This window comes from Salvelinus sp. IW2-2015, linkage group LG4p (assembly GCF_002910315.2).
Source record: "Salvelinus sp. IW2-2015 linkage group LG4p, ASM291031v2, whole genome shotgun sequence".
NCBI classification, from domain to species: domain Eukaryota; kingdom Metazoa; phylum Chordata; class Actinopteri; order Salmoniformes; family Salmonidae; genus Salvelinus; species Salvelinus sp. IW2-2015.
The window spans coordinates 17,834,532-17,854,584 of record NC_036841.1 but is presented as its reverse complement, the minus strand read 5'-3'; the positions used below and the strand labels follow the sequence as shown (position 1 = coordinate 17,854,584).

General features: G+C 43.8%; 1 protein-coding gene across 1 annotated transcript in view; it reads right to left on the bottom strand.

The window, feature by feature from the left end:
• LOC111960632 (protein IWS1 homolog) overlaps positions 1-20,003 on the bottom strand; it is a 38,445-nt gene extending 18,442 nt beyond the window's left edge. The window contains 9 exon segments of the mRNA XM_070438556.1: positions 34-149; positions 1,831-1,888; positions 3,635-3,836; positions 8,286-8,348; positions 16,594-17,096; positions 17,098-17,315; positions 17,668-17,750; positions 19,603-19,659; positions 19,931-20,003. Coding sequence (XP_070294657.1) covers positions 34-149; positions 1,831-1,888; positions 3,635-3,836; positions 8,286-8,348; positions 16,594-17,096; positions 17,098-17,315; positions 17,668-17,750; positions 19,603-19,645 — 1,286 coding nt within the window. The 5' untranslated portion in view covers positions 19,646-19,659; positions 19,931-20,003.
• Between the last annotated feature and the right edge of the window lie 50 nt (positions 20,004-20,053).

The following is a 20,053-nucleotide window of genomic DNA, read 5'->3' as shown; positions in this document are numbered from 1 at the left end:
AACATGTTGACAAAGACTTCATGAGATACTCACTCTTGGCCACCACCCCTGTCCACGCCCTCGTCAGAGTCCGAGTCGTCTGCCATTGCTTTCTTTGCCGAGGCCTGTGATTGGTTCTTATCCCCCTCCAGATCCTCCTGATTGAAACCCTATTGGTGCAGAAACATCAGTCGTTGGGATCGGGAATCAAAGATAAGGTATAGTTTCGGTGTCTGGACAGTTCCCAAGAGTCCCTAAACATTTGGGGTCAGTTTCCCAGACAGATTAAGTCTAATCCTGGACTAAAAGCCCTTTCAATGGAGATTCTCCATTAAGAATGTGTTTTAGTCCAGGACAAGCTTAATCTGTGATTGGGACCCTTGATGTTCACAGACCTGAAAGGACTGGATATGGTCAAAAAACAATTTCACAGTATTTTTCTCATTTTTGACGGTATTTATGTTTCTGAATAATACAAGTTATTGGCTAAATATGCTTTATGGCTAGCTTTCACTTGTCCAGTACTTTAAGATCTGTAAAAAGTGCAGGGGTAGGATTGCTAGCGGGACCAATGGAGACAGAACGCTAGGAGAGGAGGCAGAACAGCAAGACAACATACTGCTTGGCATCTGACCCGCAAGTAGCTACCCTCTGTTGTGCATACGGCCCAGTACATCTACACCAGGCGGTGTCAGAGAAAGGTTCTAAAAATGTACAAACTTTAGCCACCCAAGTCATAGACTGTTCCTCTGTGCTACCGCAGGGCATGCGGTACCGATGCTAGAACAAACAGGACCCTGAATAGCTTCTACCCCCAAGCCATGAGACTGCTAAAGTCCTGGACTTCCTGATGGACCGCCCCCAGGTGGTGAAGGTAGGAAACACCTCCACTTCGCTGATCCTCAACACAGGGGCTCCACAAGGGTGTGTGCTCAGCGCCCTCCTGTATTCCCTGTTCACACACACGACTGCATGGCCACGCATGCCTCCAACTCAAATCATCAAGCTTGCAGACGACACAACAGTAGTAGGACTGATTACCAACAATAAAACAGCCTACAGGGTTGAGGTGAGGGCTCTGGGAGAGTGATGCCAGGAAAATAACCTCTCACAACAAAACAAAGGAGCCGATCGTGGACTTCAGGAAACAGCAGAGGGAGCACGCACCTATCCACATCGACGGGACCGCAGTAGAGAAGGTGGAAAGCGTCAAGTTCCTCGGCGTATACATCACTGACGATCTGAAATGGTCCACCCACACATGCAGTGTGGTGAAGACACCGCAACAGCGCCTCTTCAACCTCAGGAGGCTGAAGACATGTGGCTTGGCCCCTAAAGCCCTCACAAACTTCTACAGATGCACAATTGAGAGCATCTAGTTGGGCTGTATCACCACCTGGTACAGGAACTGCACCGCCCGCAACCGCAGGGCTCTCCAGAGGGTGGTGCGGTCTGCCCAACGTATCACCGGGGGCAAACTACCTGCCCTCCAGGACACCTACAGCACCCAATGTCACAGGAAGGCCAAAAAGATCATTAAGTACATCAACCATCCGAGCCACGGCCTGTGGACACCGCTATAATTCAGAAGTCGAGGTCAGTACAGGTGCATCAAAGCTGGGACTGAGAGACTGAAAACTACATTTAGGCCATCAAGGCTGTTTATTTATTTATAACCCATTTTCTACACAATTTCGTGATATCCAAATTGGTAGTTATACAGTCTTGTCCCATCGCTGCAACTCCCCTACGGACTCGGGAGAGGCGAAAATAGTACAAATAAAGAAAAACCATGGCATGAGTATGTGTCCAAACTTTTGAAATTTGATTTGTAAAGTTAATAAAACTCACCGTAAACTCTTCCCCCTCTTCATCACCTGAGTCACCAAAAATGTCTGCAATCATTTTCCTATATGAGAGAGAGCATAGGAACCCTACAATCAGAAACCATACAGTCTAGAATACATACGCATCCTTTCGGTACATATGTATCGCATGTACTGCAGACCATGCGATACTTTTGGGTAAGCTGTCGTTAATAGGACTGGGATCGGAAGCCTGTCGTTGGTTTCATGACTATCTAAAGGATAGAATTCAGGCTGTTAGAGTCGACGGCATCCAGTCGGAGCCATTGGAGTTGGTTAAAGGGGTCCCACAAGGTTCTATACTTGGTCCATTACTGTTCACGCTCTACATAAACAATATCGGTGATGAGATAAGTGTAAAATTAATTTTTATGCTGATGACACTCATGTACTCTATCGCTTCAACAGCTGACCAAGCATTATAACAATTGGAGACAGATTTTAAGATATTACAAGGGTCTTTTATACAGCTGAAACTTGTTTTAAATGCAAAGAAAACACATTTTATGATTTTGAATAGGTTCAAAAAGTTGGTTGAAAATACACTTGCACTTACGAGCTTAGATGGCTCTCGAATTAATCAGGTCTCTGCATATAAATACTTGGGGATATGGTTGGATGATAAACTGCCTTAAAATGCATGTTGACGAACTTTGCAAACGGCAAAAAATCAAGCTAGGCTTCCTCTATAGAAACAGGAACATGTTTGTCCTCTCCAAATAGAAAACAAATTGTGCAAGCTACTTTTATGTCTGTTATAGATTATGGGGATATTATCTACATGCATGCTACGGCATCCACACTTAAATCGCTGGTTGCTACTTATCACTGCGCACTTAGGTTTATTACGGGTGCTAGCTACAGAACTCACCACTGTTTTATATCAAAATGTGGGTTGGACTTCGCTGTCCATGAGACGAGAACAACATGCTCTCGTGTTTGTCTATAAAGCACTTCTGAATAAACTACCTTCTTATTTATCATCACTCATCAACATTATAACTATAATTCATAAAACCAGGTCTCAAGCATGGATTACACTTGACGCCCCTGCGATCTCCACAGAGTTGGGTATGGCTGCCTTTTCCTGTTATGCTCCTTGCTTATGGAATAGCCTGCAGACTAAACTTAAACTTGAGACTTGTCCCCCTTGCCCATTTTAAACAATTATTGGAGGATTTTTATTTTTGTATTGCTTGCAACTGATTCAGGTAATGCAACTTCTTGTGCTATTAGGGGAATAACCTGTGTGTAAGTAACAATCTGCTACTGTATTTTCTTATGTTATCTGTGATCGCTTTGTTTGTCTTGTGTAATTTCTTAATCATTGTACCTAAACTGTATACGCAGGGCCCAGCTGTAAAAGAGACATTGGTCTCAGTCTGTGTTCCTTATTGAAATAAAGGTATAATAATAATTATCATACGCCAGCACAGCGACTCGGTACTGGTACTCCGTTATTTTTACTCACTGTGTATTTATTCCTTGTGTCACTATTTTAATATAATTTTTTGTAATCTATCTTTAACTCTACATTGTTGGAAAATGACCAGTAAAGTAAGCATTTCACCTGTTGTTAACAAAGCATGTGAAAAATACAATACAATTTTATTTATGTCAAGATACAGAATTAAAATAACAATAATACCTTGTATAGTGCTATCATTACAGAAAGAATGACAAAGTTAGTAAAAAGCAAAGTAAACAGCAAATTGTCATTTATATAAGGAAATTCAAAACTCGAACTAAAAACGGAGTGCGAGTGTGTGTGAAGGGATCGGAATACTTACTCTTCTTCGTCACCTGATTCGCTGTCGCTACCAAACAGTGTTTTCTCGTCCTTCTTCCCTCCTGCCGCCTTCTGTCCATCATCCTCGTCTTCGCTTTCTGAGCCCAGCTCCCGCAGTTTGGCCATGGTTTTGTCGGGCGCTTCTGAGCCTGCGTTACTGTCAGAGTTCTCGTCGTCAGACACGGTGCGGCTCTTCTTCGACGCTGAGGAAGAGGAGTCACCGTCATTATGATCATAGAGCCCCACGGCTCTGACCAAAACTATTTATCTAGGAAGTCCGATTGAGGTCAGAAGACCTCTTTTACAAGGGAGACCTGGCCAACAGAGCAGCTCAATAAAAAAAATACATTAGACCTAACACACCACAGTGTAATGTACACTATGGAGTAATTTAAGATGCAGCCTTAATCTCCACACACTAGCTTAACCGTCATAGACTTCAAGATAAGGTGTGCATCTTAAATGGCACCCTATTCCCTATTCCCTATCCCTCATCAAATTCCAAGATGGCGTAGCAGTCGGACGTGTGTTTTGTCTTGTCCCGTGTAAATAATCGTTTTCCTCGTTTTTTCCGTTTATATTTTAATCTCACTTTCCATCTACGGACTGAATATACTCTCCTGCAACCCCCAACACCCAATGTGGTACGGATCTGCTATTTTTATACTTTAGAACCGGAACCCCCATCAGAAGCTAGCCAGCTAACTAACTACTAGCTAGTTATCAGTTAGTCACTGCTAGTGGTCTTTACCGTTAACTCGGACACCAGCCAGCCTCAGCTTGGTCAATACATGCCAGTCTGCACAGCGCGATATCAACCCAGAGAATATCGGACTGCTTTCTTTCTCTACCAAATCTCCAGATTACTACCGCAAGCTCTGGACCTTTACACCGGATCAGATAGCTAGCTGCAATCTGAGTGGCTACTCCTGGCTAACGTCTCTGTCCCGAAGCAACAACAGTTAGCCTTGAGCTAGCCTCGAGCTAGGCCAATCTCCCGGCTAGCCGAAGAGGTCCTCCGGCTAATTCTTGTGCTACAATACATATTTTGCCAATTGGCCTGGACCTTTTTTTGCCGACACAGAGCCCTGCCAATCCATCACAACTGGTCTAAATCAGCTACAAGAGATACAACCTCTCTTATCATCACCCGATGCCTGGGCTTGCCTCCGCTGTACCCGCCCCCACCATACCCCTGTCTGCACATTATGCCCAGAATCTATTCTACCACGCCCATAAATCTGCTCCTTTTATTCTTTGTCCCCAACGCTCTAGGCGACCAGTTTTGATAGCCTTTAGCCGCACCCTCATCCTACTACTCCTCTGTTCCTCGGGTGATGGAGGTAAACCCAGGCCCTGCATGTCCCCAGTCACCCTCAATTGTTGACTTCTGTGATCGAAAAAGCCTTGGCCTCATGCATGTCAACATCAGAAGCCTCCTCCTAAGTTTGCCTTACTCACCGCTTTAGCACACTCTGCCAACCCTGATGTCCTTGCCGTGTCCGAATCCTGGCTTAGGAAGGCCACCAAAAATTCTGGATTTCATACCCAACTATAACATTTTCCGTCAAGATAGAACTGCCAAAGGGGGAGGAGTTGCAATCTACTGCAGATGAGCCTGAAAGTTCTGTCATACTTTCCAGGTCTATGCCCAAACAGTTCGAACTTCTAATTTAAAAATTAATCTCTCCAGAAATAAGTCTCTCACTGTTGCCGCCTGCTACCGACCCCCTCAGCTCCCAGCTGTGCCCTGGACACCATCTGTGAATTGATCGCTCCCCATCTAGCTTCAGAGTTTGTTCTGTTAGGTGACCTAAACTGGGATATGCTTAACACCCCGGCAGTCCTACAATCCAAGCTTGATGCCCTCAATCTCACACAAATCATCAAGGAACCCACCAGGTACAACCCTAAATCCGTAAACATGGGCACCCTAATAGACATTATCCTTGACCAACCTGCCCTCCAAATACACCTCTGCTGTTTTCAATCAAGATCTCAGCGATCACTGCCTCATTGCCTGTATCCCCACGGGTCCCGGTCAAACGACCACCCCTCATCACTGTCAAACGCTCCCTAAAACACTTCTGCGAGCAGGCCTTTCTAATCGACCTGGCCCGGGTACCCTGGAAGGATATTGACCTCATCCCGTCAGTTGAGGATGGCCTGGTCATTCTTTAAAAGTTACTTCCTCACCCATATTAGACAAGCATGCTCCGTTCAAAAAATGCAGAACCAAGAACAGATATAGCCCCTTGGTTCACTCCAGACCTGACTGCCCTCGACCAGCACAAAAACATCCTGTGCGAACTGCAATAGCATCAGAAGCCCCCGCGATATGCAACTGTTCAGGGAAGTCAGGAACCAATACACGCAGTCAGTCAGGAAAGCAAAGGCCAGCTTTTTCAAGCAGAAATTTGCATCCTGTAGCTCTAACTCCAAAAAGTTCTGGGATACTGTAAAGTCCATGGAGAACAAGAGCACCTCCTCCCAGCTGCCCACTGCACTGAGGCTAGGTAACACGGTCACCACCGATAAATCCGTGATAATCGAAGACTTCAACAAGCATTCTCAATGGCTGGCCATGCCTTCCTCCTGGCGACTCCAACCTTGGCCAACCCCCGCCCCCCCCGCTGCTACTCGCCCAAACCTCCCCAGCTTCTCCTTTACCCAAATCCAGATAGCAGATGTTCTGAAAGAGCTGAAAACCTGGACCCATACAAATCAGCTGGGCTTGACAATCTGGACCCCCTATTTCTGAAACTGTCCGCCGCCATTGTCGCACCCCCTATTACCAGCCTGTTCAACCTCTCCTTCGTATCATCTGAGATCCCAAGGATTGGAAAGCTGCCGCGGTCATCCCCCTCTTCAAAGGGGGAGACACCCTGGACCCAAACTGTTACAGACCTATATCCATCCTGCCCTGCCTATCTAAGGTCTTCGAAAGCCAAGTCAACAAACAGATCACTGACCATCTCGAATCCCACCGTACCTTCTCCGCTGTGCAATCCGGTTTCCGAGCCGGTCACGGGTGCCACCTCAGCCACGCTCAAGGTACTAAACGATATCATAACCGCCATCGATAAAAGACATTACTGTGCAGCCGCTCTTCATCGACGCCAAGGCTTTCGACTCTGTCAATCACCATATTCTTATCGGCAGACTCAGTAGCCTCGGTTTTTCTAATGACTGCCTTGCCTGGTTCACCAACTACTTTGCAGACAGAGTTCAGTGTGTCAAATCGGAGGGCATGTTGTCCGTCCTCTGGCAGTCTCTATGGGGTACCACAGGTTCAATTCTCGGGCCGACTCTTTTCTCTTGATACATCAATGATGTTGCTCGTCTGCGGGCATTCCCTGATCCACCTCTACGCAGACGACACCATTCTATATACTTCCGGCCCTTCCTTGGACACTTGCTATCTAACCTCCAAACGAGCTTCAATGCCATACAACACTCCTTCCGTGGCCTCAAACTGCTCTTAAACGCTAGTAAAACCAAATGCATGCTTTTCAAACCGTTCGCTGCCTGCACCCGCACGGCCCGACTAGCATCACCACCCTGGACGGTTCCGACCTAGAATATGTGGACATCTATAAGTACCTAGGTGTCTGGCTAGACTGCAAAACTCTCCTTCCAGACTCATATCAAACATCTCCAATCCAAAATCAAATCAAGAATCGGCTTTCTATTCCGCAACAAAGCCTCCTTCAACTCACGCCGCCCAAACTTACCCTAGTAAAACTGACTATCCTACCGATCCTCGACTTCGGCGATGTCATCTACAAAATAGCTTCCAATACTCTACTCAGCAAAACTGGATGCAGTTTATCACAGTGCCATTCGTTTTGTTACTAAAGCACCTTATACGACCCACCACTGCGCCTGTATGCCCTAGTCGGCTGGCCCTCCTACATTCGTCGTCAGACCCACTGGCTCCAGGTCATCTACAAGCTATGCTAGTAAAGTCCGCCTTATCTCAGTTCACTGGTCACGATGGCTACACCACCCGCAGCACGCGCTCCAGCAGGTGTATCTCACTGATCATCCCTAAAGCCAAAACCTCAATTGACGCCTTTCCTTCCAGTTCTCTGCTGCCTGCGACTGAACGAATTGCAAAAATCTCTGAAGTTGGAGACTTTATCTCTCCTCAACAACTTTAAAAATCTGCTATCCGAGCAGCTAACCGATCGCTGCAGCTGTACATAGTCCATCTGTAAACTACCCACCCAATTTACCTACCTCACCCCCCATACTGTTTATTTATTTACTTTTCTGCTCTTTTGCACACAGTATCTCTTCTTGCACATGATCATCTGAGATTTATCACTCCAGTGTTAATCTGCTAAATTGTAATTATTCGATTTATTGCCTACCTCATGCCTTTTGCACACATTGTATATAGATTCTCTTTTTTTTCTACCATGTTATTGACTTGTTTATTGTTTACTCCATGTGTAACTCTGTGTTGTCTGTTCACACTGCTATGCTTTATCTTGGCCAGGTCGCAGTTGCAAATGAGAACTTGTTCTCAACTAGCCTACCTGGTTAAATAAAGGTGAAATAAAATAAAAAAAATAAAAAATACAGTACATTACTTTTGAGCAGAACCACCCAATTGCGCTGGCCCAGCTGCCGGTCTGTCATTTTACCTGGTTCGTCAGCCTTCTCCTCCTCATCTTCACTGTCTGACAGGATGGCTTTCTTCCTCTTCACTGTAACGGCACACACACATTCAACAAAAATCACATTAAGAAACCAACAGATGGAGTTAGAGACCTGACAGATACAGTGCAGGGATGTGCATCTTTCACTTAGAAAAGTAACGATACATTTTAGTTCGATTCAATGCCCTAACATTTGTTGCATAAACACATTCATTTTCCATTCTAAATTCAAATATGCTGCTGATAGAGTACATGGGTTGGACCTCTCTGAGCTGTGTCTGTCCGAGCTGAATTCTGTGTGGACTAACTTCACTATCCTTTTGGGTTCCAAAAGTTCTCACAAGGATAGTAAAACAACGGGGATTTAAAAAAATATATAATAATTTAAAGGGACATTTCGCCAGTCCCCAAAATGAAAAATGTTTGTTCAATTTGGACTTCAGTTAGTTTTTTTTCGGCTGTTCGGGCGCACACAAAAAAAAATGAGGCAAGCCAAAGTCGATAGCCGAAGTCTACGCCCCATCGTCGGTGATTGGTCAACAGTATGGATTATTCAAAAAAGTCTGTTGTCATTCGAACAAGAGAACTTGTTTTCATGCACATTTTTTTATTGAGAAATACTGCAAACATCTTAGATATAAAATTGCACAACTAAGATCTCCTCTGCAAAAACATCTTGAGTCATCTTAGATTCATTCAGACTATTTTGAGGAAGTGTATGTATACTGGCTATGGCATCAAAAAAAATTGACACAGTACCGCAGTAGGTCCTAAATGCAACACAGCCTTCAGATGTGAGCTATGGATGAAGTTGACTTATTTCCAAACATTTAAGTCAGTTGTATGCTGCTTTGCGATCTATTAACAGCAAGGGTTGCATTAAATAGGCGTAAGTATTTTTTACTGGCGCATTTGGCAATATTACATTTATACGCACAAAACAAACAAAAGCATTCACTGTGAAAGTTGATAGGCTACATGTAGGCCATTCATATATAGCTTATGCGTAGCACTTAGTTCAATTTATCGAATCAGTTATTGTTTCTTCTTGCACAAACTTAGACCAACACTTGGCAAACTCAGACATCGCTCTCAAAAAAAGGGATGTCGATTCGCACGGGACTAGGAGTTCGCCCAAAAAGTATTTCTGGCTGAAATTGTTACTCTGCTGCCATAAAAATGACCGACATGGCAGATTCGGACACGACTAAAATTACAGATGTGGCGTTTGTGTACATAATTACCCAACTTCCCACAGTAAAACTAATCCCATCCGAATAGGGCCTGACCTATAACATATAATCACATCAATAAATTGTTTATAACAAACTCTGAACACGTGACAGCAAAATGGATGCAGAGGACGTGACAAATAAACTTGAAAAGGGGGGAATGTTTACTGGTTGCTCAGGAGGTAAAGTCAGATGTGTGGAATAAATGTGATTAGTTGTGGAAAATACTGGAGATCAAGAAAAAGATGGTAAGGAGCAAGCGCTGCGTGCATATTGTGTGCGCCAAACAGGTGCGGTATAGATGACAATATCATTTTTCTGACCGTTTGGAACAATGTAAACACTAAATAAATGAGTGTACCAGAGAGTCCGTTTAAGTTTTTTTATCCTTTGTTACAGCAAAGGCCTAAAACAGTCGCATTCATTGGTGAATGCAATTTCCGAAATGGAACGGTTTATTTATTGTTTAAGAAAATTATTTAAGGCATGCTTTATTTGATTTAAAAACTAAAATGCTTGATTGTATTCCAAATCATGAATGACTCGTATGCTGTGTGAAGACATAAACAAATAAATGACCGACCGAAATCTAAGCAAGTTACAGTATTAAGACTAAACAGGATTTGCTCTTAGGCCTACAGCTCCATTAAGGTTATACAAGGCTTCTACACTAAGCCTACTAATGATAAACGACATTACTTAATAATAGTAATATAAGGAGATCAAGAAAAAGGTGCGTTTTTGTTATTATAAATATTTGGAGCAGTGTAAACAAACGTAAATAACTAACTAAAAAAAGTGTAAAGCCTTCGTTACAGCAAAGCAAAGATTAAAAACAGCCAAATTAGTGAAATTGTTTACTTGACATGTCGTTGTGAGGCTCGGTGCTCACGGAATCAGTAGGCTAATAAACACTGACAGGCAACATAAACAGGCTCCGGATTTCTTATAAGCTTCCGGGTTAGAGTCCGGCACCATGAAAGCGGCAGCTCTACCCTTTAGCTCATTGCGAATGTTGCCTGTAATCCATGGCTTCTGCTTGGGGTATGTAGGTAGTCACTGTGGGGACGACGTCCTCGATGCACTTATTGATAAAGCCAGTGACTGATGTGGTGTACTCCTCAATGCCATCGGAAGAATCCCAGAACATGTTCCAGTCTGTGATAGCAAAACAGTCCTGTAGTTTAGCATCGGCTTCATCTGACCACTTTTTTAGAGACCGAGTCACTGGTGCTTCCTGCTTTAATTTTTGCTTGTAAGCAGTAATCAGGATAGAATTGTGGTCGGATTTACCAAAATGGAGGGCGAGGGAGAGCTTTGTACGCGTCTCTGTGTGTGGAGTACAGGTGATCTAGAATTGTTTTCCCCTCTGGTTGCACTTTTAACATGTTGATAGAAATTAGGTAGAACTGATTTAAGTTTCCCTGCATTAAAGTCTCCAGCCACTAGAAGCGCCGCCTCTGGGTGAGTGGTTTCCTGTTTGCTTATTTCCTTATAAAGCTGACTGAGTGCGGTCTTAGTGCCAGCATCCGTCTGTGGTGGTAAATAAACAGCCACGAAAAGTATAGCTGAAAACTCTAGGCAAATAGTGTGTTCTCCATTTTATCACAAGATACTCTACTTCAGGAGAGCAAAATCTAGACTTCCTTAGATTTCGTGCACCAGCTGTTGTTTACAAATATGCACAGACCACCCCTGTCGTCTTACCAGAGTGTGCTGTTCCATCTTGCCAGTGCAGCGTATATCCGCTAGCTGAATATCCATGTCATCATTCAGCCACGATTCCGTGAAACATAAGATATTAGTTTTTGATGTCCCGTTGGTAGGATATTCGTGATCGCACCTCGTCTAATTTATTGTCCAATGATTGCATGTTGGCGAGTAATATTGACAGTAACGGCAGCTTTCCCACTCGCCTTCTGCGGATCCTTACGAGGCACCCCGCTCTGTGTCCTGGATATAACCAGATGAAATAGTTGAAACATTTAAACAGCTGGATTTTTCTTTTTTCTTTTACCCAAAGGATGGGTACGTGGACTCAATAGGTATGCTTAGCCTAATCTTAGGCTACAGCAAAGATGGTGGCTAAATTACGATAGTTTACTCCGGCCGATTACCATTGAAACATCTTTTGGTTTACGGTTTACTTAACGGGGTGGGTGTCAGAGACAATAATGCAATAGCAGCTGGGTCTGGTCTTCTTAGTTCATCGACTTTCATAGAAGCAGAAAAAAAACAGCCAAGTGGGGTGTCTCGCTTCCTCTTCCTTCTCTGGCTACATCTTTTTGCTGTAGCCTACACTTGGCTGCCTGAAACATGGCTGTCTGAAACATGGAGCAAATTAAAATATGTGGTGAAAACAAATGTTTTACACCTCCACGTTTTTGGGCAAAAAATTATCATAATCCATTGGATAATTTCACTTATTTTTGAGCTAGTCTGCATTAAAAAATATATATACGACTATCTAATAAATAGTAAAATTGCGTGATATGACTGCATTTTAGAACCCCGCTCCCCCCCAAGATGAATAGTTTGACCACTACATTTTGGGGCAAATAATTTTTACATGGTCCGGTTCGCCGGGTGTGCAGGGTTTGCTCATTCTCAACCATTCCATTGAACCTAAAGAGAAATCTCCTTCCTGGTGCACCGGCCATGCTAAACAAACTCGCCCATTGTTCAATAGTTTGGCTATCCATATTACCGGAGTTTAAATTCTTTCAATTTCTATGGCGGATTCGCGGACGCAATTTAAATAATGCATTGATATATAGCTAGCTTGCTGAAATGACAGAGAGAGCAAATATAGCTTTTTGATCATGTCCGTGTCCAAATATTAATGACGTCTGGAATCCGACAGGGTCACTGGAATTATCAAACGGCAAAAGTCAGACAAGCGTCAACATCTTGTATAGGCATGGTTTTGCTGAAACTCATTTCGACAGGTAGTCTTTCTGAAATAAATATTTTTCACCTGACTTACAGTATGCCTGTCTTAACTGGAATGGTGCTCACATAACTTGAATTAGCTAGCTAAGGTTAGCATACTAGCTAGATACACTAACAGCCATCAGTCAGTGCCTTATTTGTTGTTATTTCTCTGCTAAACGTGGAAATAACCACAACGTTTAAACATTTGAACCRGGGATCGATGCATGTGACAAATGTAAAAAATGTGGTTAACGTTTAAACTGCCATTTAATTATCGTTAAACGATAAGAAAAATCATAAAATTATGTGACTTCACAATTCAGATATGGTCCTCCGTATGACCACTAAGGGGCAATGGAGTTCAATCTACCGCAATCCAGTCCGACCAGACGGTCGTCACTAGTTACCACAGCCACAGTCATAAACCCCGCCTATTTATACGACCCAAACAAATTTCACATAGAAATGTGAGTTATAGATATGTAATTCTCATCGGAAGCAAGTGTTTTTGCGACTTTTACCTTCGGTTTTGTACACCAGCTTCAAAACAGCTGAAAATACTAAGATTATTGGTTATGGAAAATATATTTCACAGTGGTTTGGATGGTACGATGATTCTCTACACTATACTTGCTTTGGCACAAACTGAAATTAGGCGAACTATTCAAATTTTTGCATACAGGAAATGGCAGAGAGATTTCTGCATAGTGCATCTTTAAAATGTGATTTTAAACCTAACCTTAACCACATTGCCAACCTTTTGCCTAACCCTAACCTTAAATTAAGACCAAAAAGTGCATTTCTTTACATGCATTTTTACGATATAGAAAAGTATGAGTTTGTGGCTTTGCCATCTAGTGGAAACCCTACCAGACGGCGCTAACCTTACTGCTGCCACCCACCCACTCAGCAACAATTCTCTGCTGTGTGCCTCTTCTCACTTCTCAATGTGATGGCTCGTTGCAGTGACGTGTTCATAAACTTCCAACAATCTGGTGTTTGAGAGCTTGCACTTTGTACTTACAGAGCAATCATTGTACAATTTCTACATCCAGGCGTTCACGGTTTGGCATCTTGTAGTCTGGCTCTATACATGCCATTAACTTCTTTGGGACTGGGGGGCAGTATTGAGTAGCTTGGATAAAAAGGTGACCAGAGTAAAATGCCTGCTACTCAGGCCTAAAAGCTAGAAAATGCATATAGTTAGTAGATTTGGATAGAAAACACTCAGTTTCTAAAACTGTTTGAATGATGCCTGTGAGTATAACAGAACTCATATGGCAGGCAAAAACCCGAGAAAAAAATCCAACCAGGAAGTGGGAAATCTGAGGTTTGTAGGTTTTTCAAGTCATTGCCTATCGAATATACATTGTCTATGGGGTCATATTGCACTTCCTAAGGCTTCCACTAGATGGCAACAGTCTTTAGAACCTTGTTTGAGGCTTCTACTGTGAAGGAGGTGGGAATGAGAGCTGTTTGAGTCAGGGGTCTGGCAGAGTGCCATGAGCTCAGTCTCGCACGCTCCCGTGAGTGTTAGCTGCGTTCCATTTCATTTCTACAGACAAAGGAATTCTCCGGTTGAAACATTATTGAAGATTTATGATAAAAACATCCTAAAGATTGATTCTATACTTTGTTTGACATGTTTCTACAAACTGTAATAGGACTTTGTGTCTGAACTTTTGCCTGGACTTGCCCGCGCCTCCTGAGTTTGGATTTGTGTACTAAACGCGCGAACACAAAGGAGGTATTTGGACATAAATGGACCTTATCGAACAAAACAAACATTTATTGTTGAACTGGGATTCCTGGGAGTGCATTCTGATGAAGATCATCAAAGGTAAGTGAATATTTATAATGCTATTTCTGACTTCTGTTGACTCCACAACATGGCGGGTATCTGTATGGCTTGTTTTGGTGCCTGAGCGCTGTACTCAGATTATTGCATGGTGTGCTTTTTCCATAAAGTTTTTTTTAAATCTGACACAGCGATTGCATTAAGAATCAAAAATTCCATGCATAACACTTGTATCTTTTAGCAATGTTTATTATGAGTATTTCTGTAAATTGATGTGGCTTGCTGCAAAATCACCGGATGTTTTGGAACTACTGAACATAATGCGCCAATGTAAACAGATTATAGATATAAATATCATTTACATTTAAGTCATTTAGCAGACGCTCTTATCCAGAGCGACTTACAAATTGGTGCATTCACCTTATGATATCCAGTGGAACAACCACTTTACAATAGTGCATCTAACTCTTTTAAGGGGGGGGGGGTTAGAAGGATTACTTTATCCATCCTAGGTATTCCTTAAAGAGGTGGGGTTTCAGGTGTCTCCGGAAGGTGGTGATTGACTCCGCTGACCTGGCGTCGTGAGGGAGTTTGTTCCACCATTGGGGTGCCAGAGCAGCGAACAGTTTTGACTGGGCTGAGCGGGAACTGTACTTCCTCAGAGGTAGGGAGGCGAGCAGGCCAGAGGTGGATGAACGCAGTGCCCTTGTTTGGGTGTAGGGCCTGATCAGAGCCTGAAGGTACGGAGGTGCCGTTCCCCTCACAGCTCCGTAGGCAAGACAATGGTCTTGTAGCGGATGCGAGCTTCAACTGGAAGCCAGTGGAGAGAGCGGAGGAGCGGGGTGACGTGGAGAACTTGGGAAAGTTGAACACCAGACGGGCTGCGGCGTTCTGGATGAGTTGTAGGGGTTTAATGGCACAGGCAGGGAGCCCAGCCAACAGCGAGTTGCAGTAATCCAGACGGGAGATGACAAGTGCCTGGATTAGGACCTGCGCCGCTTCCTGCGTGAGGCAGGGTCGTACTCTGCGAATGTTGTAGAGCATGAACCTACAGGAACGGGTATGAAATATGAACTCCATCGAACAAAACATACATGTATTGTGTAACATGAAGTCCTATGAGTGTCATCTGATGAAGATCAAAGGTTAGGGATTAATTTTCTCTATTTCTGCTTTTTGTGACTCCTCTCTTTGGCTGGAAAAATTTCTGTGTTTTTCTATGACTAGGTGCTGACCTAACATAATCGTTTGGTGTGCTTTCGTTGTAAAGCCTTTTTGAAATCAGACACTGTGGCTGGATTTACAACAAGTTTATCTTTAAAATGGTGTAAAATACTTGTATGTTTGAGGAATTTTAATTATGGGATTTCTGTTGTTTTGAATTTGGCGCCCTGCAATTTCACTGGCTGTTGGCGAGGTGGGACGCTACCGTCCCGAATATCCCAGAGAGGTTAAGGCAACATTGAAGCCGACATCCTCTACCATTGACAATGGCTGCATATCAACTGCAATCATTTCTGTAATCAGCACTGATTTTCTCACTCGGTCCCAAATCACACTGCTGCAAGCAACAGGTTGGGTCTCACAGTGCCTCCCTTCAGCATTGCACCTGACACCTGTACTGCCACTATAGCTCAATTCCACCTCAAAGTTTGCATTACACAACTTCCTCATTTAACTTTTCAAAGTATTGCCATACAAGGCTTTGTTGCAGTCCCTTCCCTGTCTCACTCGACGGCCATTTTCCCAACTGTGAATGACAATGACATGCAGAACGCTTTATAACTGCGGCAGTCTGGGATGGCTCAGTTGGTGCAGCATGGCACTTGCACTGCCAGGGATGGGGGTTTGATTACCACGGAGGACCAGTATGAAAAATGTATGCACTCACTACTGTAAGTCGCTCTTGATAAGAGCGTCTGCTAAATTACTAAAATGTTAATAATTTGAAAGATGCATATCTCCTCCTACTAACATTAAAGTATTGTTGTGTTAGGTATGTTTAATTTCCCCCTTTCTGATGATCGGGACCTGTTAGTGGTAGTTTAGTGATAACCACACTGTGATTTGAATTTTGCAAAACCTTTTTCTTTTTTTAGGTTAGGGATTTTTTCTGAATTTTATTTAATGTCACACCCCTACTTGATACAGTGCAATAACTTGGAACTGTTGTAGTATGAATGTGTGTACTAATCCAAAGCATGCCGATATCTGGAGAAAGTGAATAGAAAATATATTCGAATAGGGATCAGTAGATTGATTGATTGTGTACTTATCAGGAGTCAACTGTTTTCCCCCATCCCAATACTCTGATGTAGATGGCACCTACTTGGCATTGCGTCGTCATCCTCACTATCGTCCACCACCTGTTTTGCGGGACTATCCTTCTCCTGGCCACTGCCTGCAGCTGCTTTCACTGACCGAGCCTCCACCTCATCCTCACTGTCAGAATGCATTACAGCCTTCCACTTCCCCTTCTTCTCACCGCACTCCTCCTCCTTTCCATCAGACTCGATCTGTGCTTTGTGTTCGGGCACCTCCGTCTCAGAATCACTGCGTGCATTCGAGTGTCTGCTCCGGGCTGGAGACGGGGGCTGATCCTCGTTCTCAGAGTCGCTCCCGGCTGCAGCCTGCTTGGTTTCTTTCTCCTCCATGTCAGAGGTGCAGCCTCTGTGTTTGACTTGGGGACCCTCAATGTCCGAGTTGCTGCCTCTGCGTTTGGGTGGGGAGGTGCACTCTACGTCTGAGTTGCTGCCTCTGCGTTTGGGTGGGGGGGTGCACTCTACGTCTGAGTTGCTGCCTCTGCGTTTGGGTGGGGGGGTGCNCTGAGTTGCTGCCTCTGCGTTTGGGTGGGGGGGTGCACTCTACGTCTGAGTTGCTGCCTCTGCGTTTGGGTGGGGGGGTGCACTCTACGTCTGAGGTGCCGCGTTTGACTGGTTCCTCCTCCTCAGAGTCACTGTCCTCCCTTTTGTGGCCCTCGTTGTCTGACCCACTGGCCAAACCGTTTGTCTCCATGGCCTGAGCTGCTCCCTCACCATGACTATTCTCATCCTGCATAACAAAAAAGTTAAGTTAAGTCTAAGGTTAGGATAGATACAGGTTTCTACAGTGCCACCATTTTACTTGCATATGAGCCTAAATATTTTGCTGTGCGATCTGACATTTTAATTTAGGAGCACCAATGCGCCTAGAAAAAGTATTCTAGCTTTACTGAGCTCCTAAATGTCTTTGTGTGCACCTACATTTTTCCTTGTAAGAAAAGGTCAGCATAGAGCCCTGGGATATTATACATATTTTTTTTTATGTTAATCTGTATGTGCAAGATGGTAGGGAAATCAAGAGGGCTTGACCACCACACTAGACTGGTGTTGAACACGTCGTGCTTAGATGACAATCCCCTTACCTCTGAGTGGCACGACTCCTTCCTCTCCTCTTCCGCATCTGAACCGGGAGCATTTTCGTCCTGTACCGGGGTGCCACCACCATCTACAAGACCGGGACATAACCAACACATTTTCTTGGCATTCCAGAATGAATGTTTACAACTATTGGTATCATATACAATGGGCATGACGACAATGTAAACAATAATGTTGATGCAACAGTAGCTCAGATGGGGAGAGGTCTGTCCATACTAAAGCGCTGCGCTGTCTTGTTAACAACAATATCAACAAGGCAGGTCCTCCAGGCCCTAGATGTGTTGCTCCTGTACTACTGCCCAGTTGTGTGGTCAGGTGCCACAAAGAGGAACTTGGGAAAATTACAACTGGCCCAGAACAGGGCAGCACGGCTGGCCTTTAAATGTACATGCAGAGTTAACATGAATAATACGCATGTCAATCACTCATGGCTCAAAGAGACTGACTTCATCATTACATGCTTTTGTATAAAGAAGATAGCCCTACTTAGTAAAATACCATGTCCATATTATGGCAAGATCAGCTCAAATAAGCAAAGAGAAACAACAGTCCATCATTACTTTAAGACAAGAAGGTCAGTCAATCCGGAAAATGTCAAGAACTTTGAATGTTTCTTCAAATGCAGTCGTAAAAACCATTAGGCACTATGATGAAACAGGCTCTCATGAGGACCGCCACAGGAATGGAAGACCCAGAGTTACCTCTGCTGCAGAAGATAAGTTCATTAGAGTTACCAGCCTCAGAAATTTCAGCCTAAATAAATGCTTCAGAGTTCAAGTAACAGACATCTCAACAGCAACTGTTCAGAGAAGACTGAATCAGGCCTTCACGGTCAAATTTCTGCCAAGAACACACTACTAAAGGACACCAATAAGAAGAAGAGACTTGCTTGGGCCAAGAAACACGAGCAAATGATATTAGACTGGTGGAAACTTGTCATTTGGTCTGGAGTCCAAATGTGAGATTTTTGGTTCCAACCGCTGTGTCTTTGTGAGACGCGGTGTAGGTCAACGGATGATCTCCGCATGTGTATTTTTCCACCGTAAATTATAGAGGGGGAAGTGCTATGGTGTGAGAGTGCTTGCTGGTGACACTGTCTGTGATTTATTTAGAATTCAAGGCACACTTAACCAGTATGGCTACCATAGCATTCTGCAGCAATACGCCATTCATGTGGTTTGGGCTTAGAGGGACTATCATTTGTTTTTCAACAGGACAATGACCCAATACCCCTCCAGGCTGTTTAAGCGCTATTTTACCAAAAAGGAGAGTAATGGAGTGCTGCACCAGATGACCTGGCCTCCGCAATCGCCGGACCTCAACCCAATTGAGATGGTTTGGGATGAGTCGGACCGCAGAGAGAAGGAAAAGCAGCCAACAAGTGCTCAGCTATTGTGGCATGTCCTTCAAAACTGGTGGAAAAGCATTCCAGGTGAAGCTGGTTGAGAGAATGCCAAGAGTGTGCAAAGCTGTCATCAAGCCAAATGATGGTTACTTGAAGAATCTCAAATATAAATATATATTTTTGGTTGCTCCATGAGTCCATGTGTGTTATTTAATAGTTATGGCTTCACTATTATTATACAATGTAGAAAATAGTAAAAAGTTAAGAAAAACCCACTACATTGCTGGACCCCAGCAAAAACAAAGCCACGCGTTATTGACAGGCGTATTATTAATTTAAGGTCCAGCCGTGCTGCCCTGTTCTGGGCCAGTTGTAATTTTCCCAAGTTCTTCTTTGTAACAACTGACCAGTAGTCCAGAAGCGACAAAACTAGGCCTGTAAGACCTGCCTTGCGGGGATCCATAATAAATACACGAAATAACAGACAACTCGTTGCTGGTACAGTAAACAACAAACCAACAGGACCTAGCTAGCAAGCTAGCCCCCGCCGAGGCGGAATCAAAACAGTTCTTACCAGAGTGGTTCCCGGAGAAGAATTCGTCCTCTTCGCCATCCATTTGTCTGAAAGACACTATGGACAATCAGCTCAGTACTTAGGCTCGCCGATTAATCAATGTTATCTGTGTTTATTGCATCAATGAGAAAATGTAAGTTCCGAAACAAGAAATCTGCACCGACAAAATAATAGGCCAACCTGCTAGCTAGTTAGCAACCACAACATGAACGTCAAGATCTAGCTAATTAAATAATACCATCTGGTCAGAAAGCTATCCAGCAATGATAGTGTATCGTGCCGGTCAACAAATTAAAACAATAGCTAATTGATCAACATTAGCAAGTACCTGAAGAAAAACAGTCCTGCGATGTTTCAAATGGCGTCAAAGAACTGGGGCCGTCATATGCGCATGCGTTTAGTTTTGGTCGCGCTTCGATATACGCAGTTCATATGCGTCTTTACTTGTATT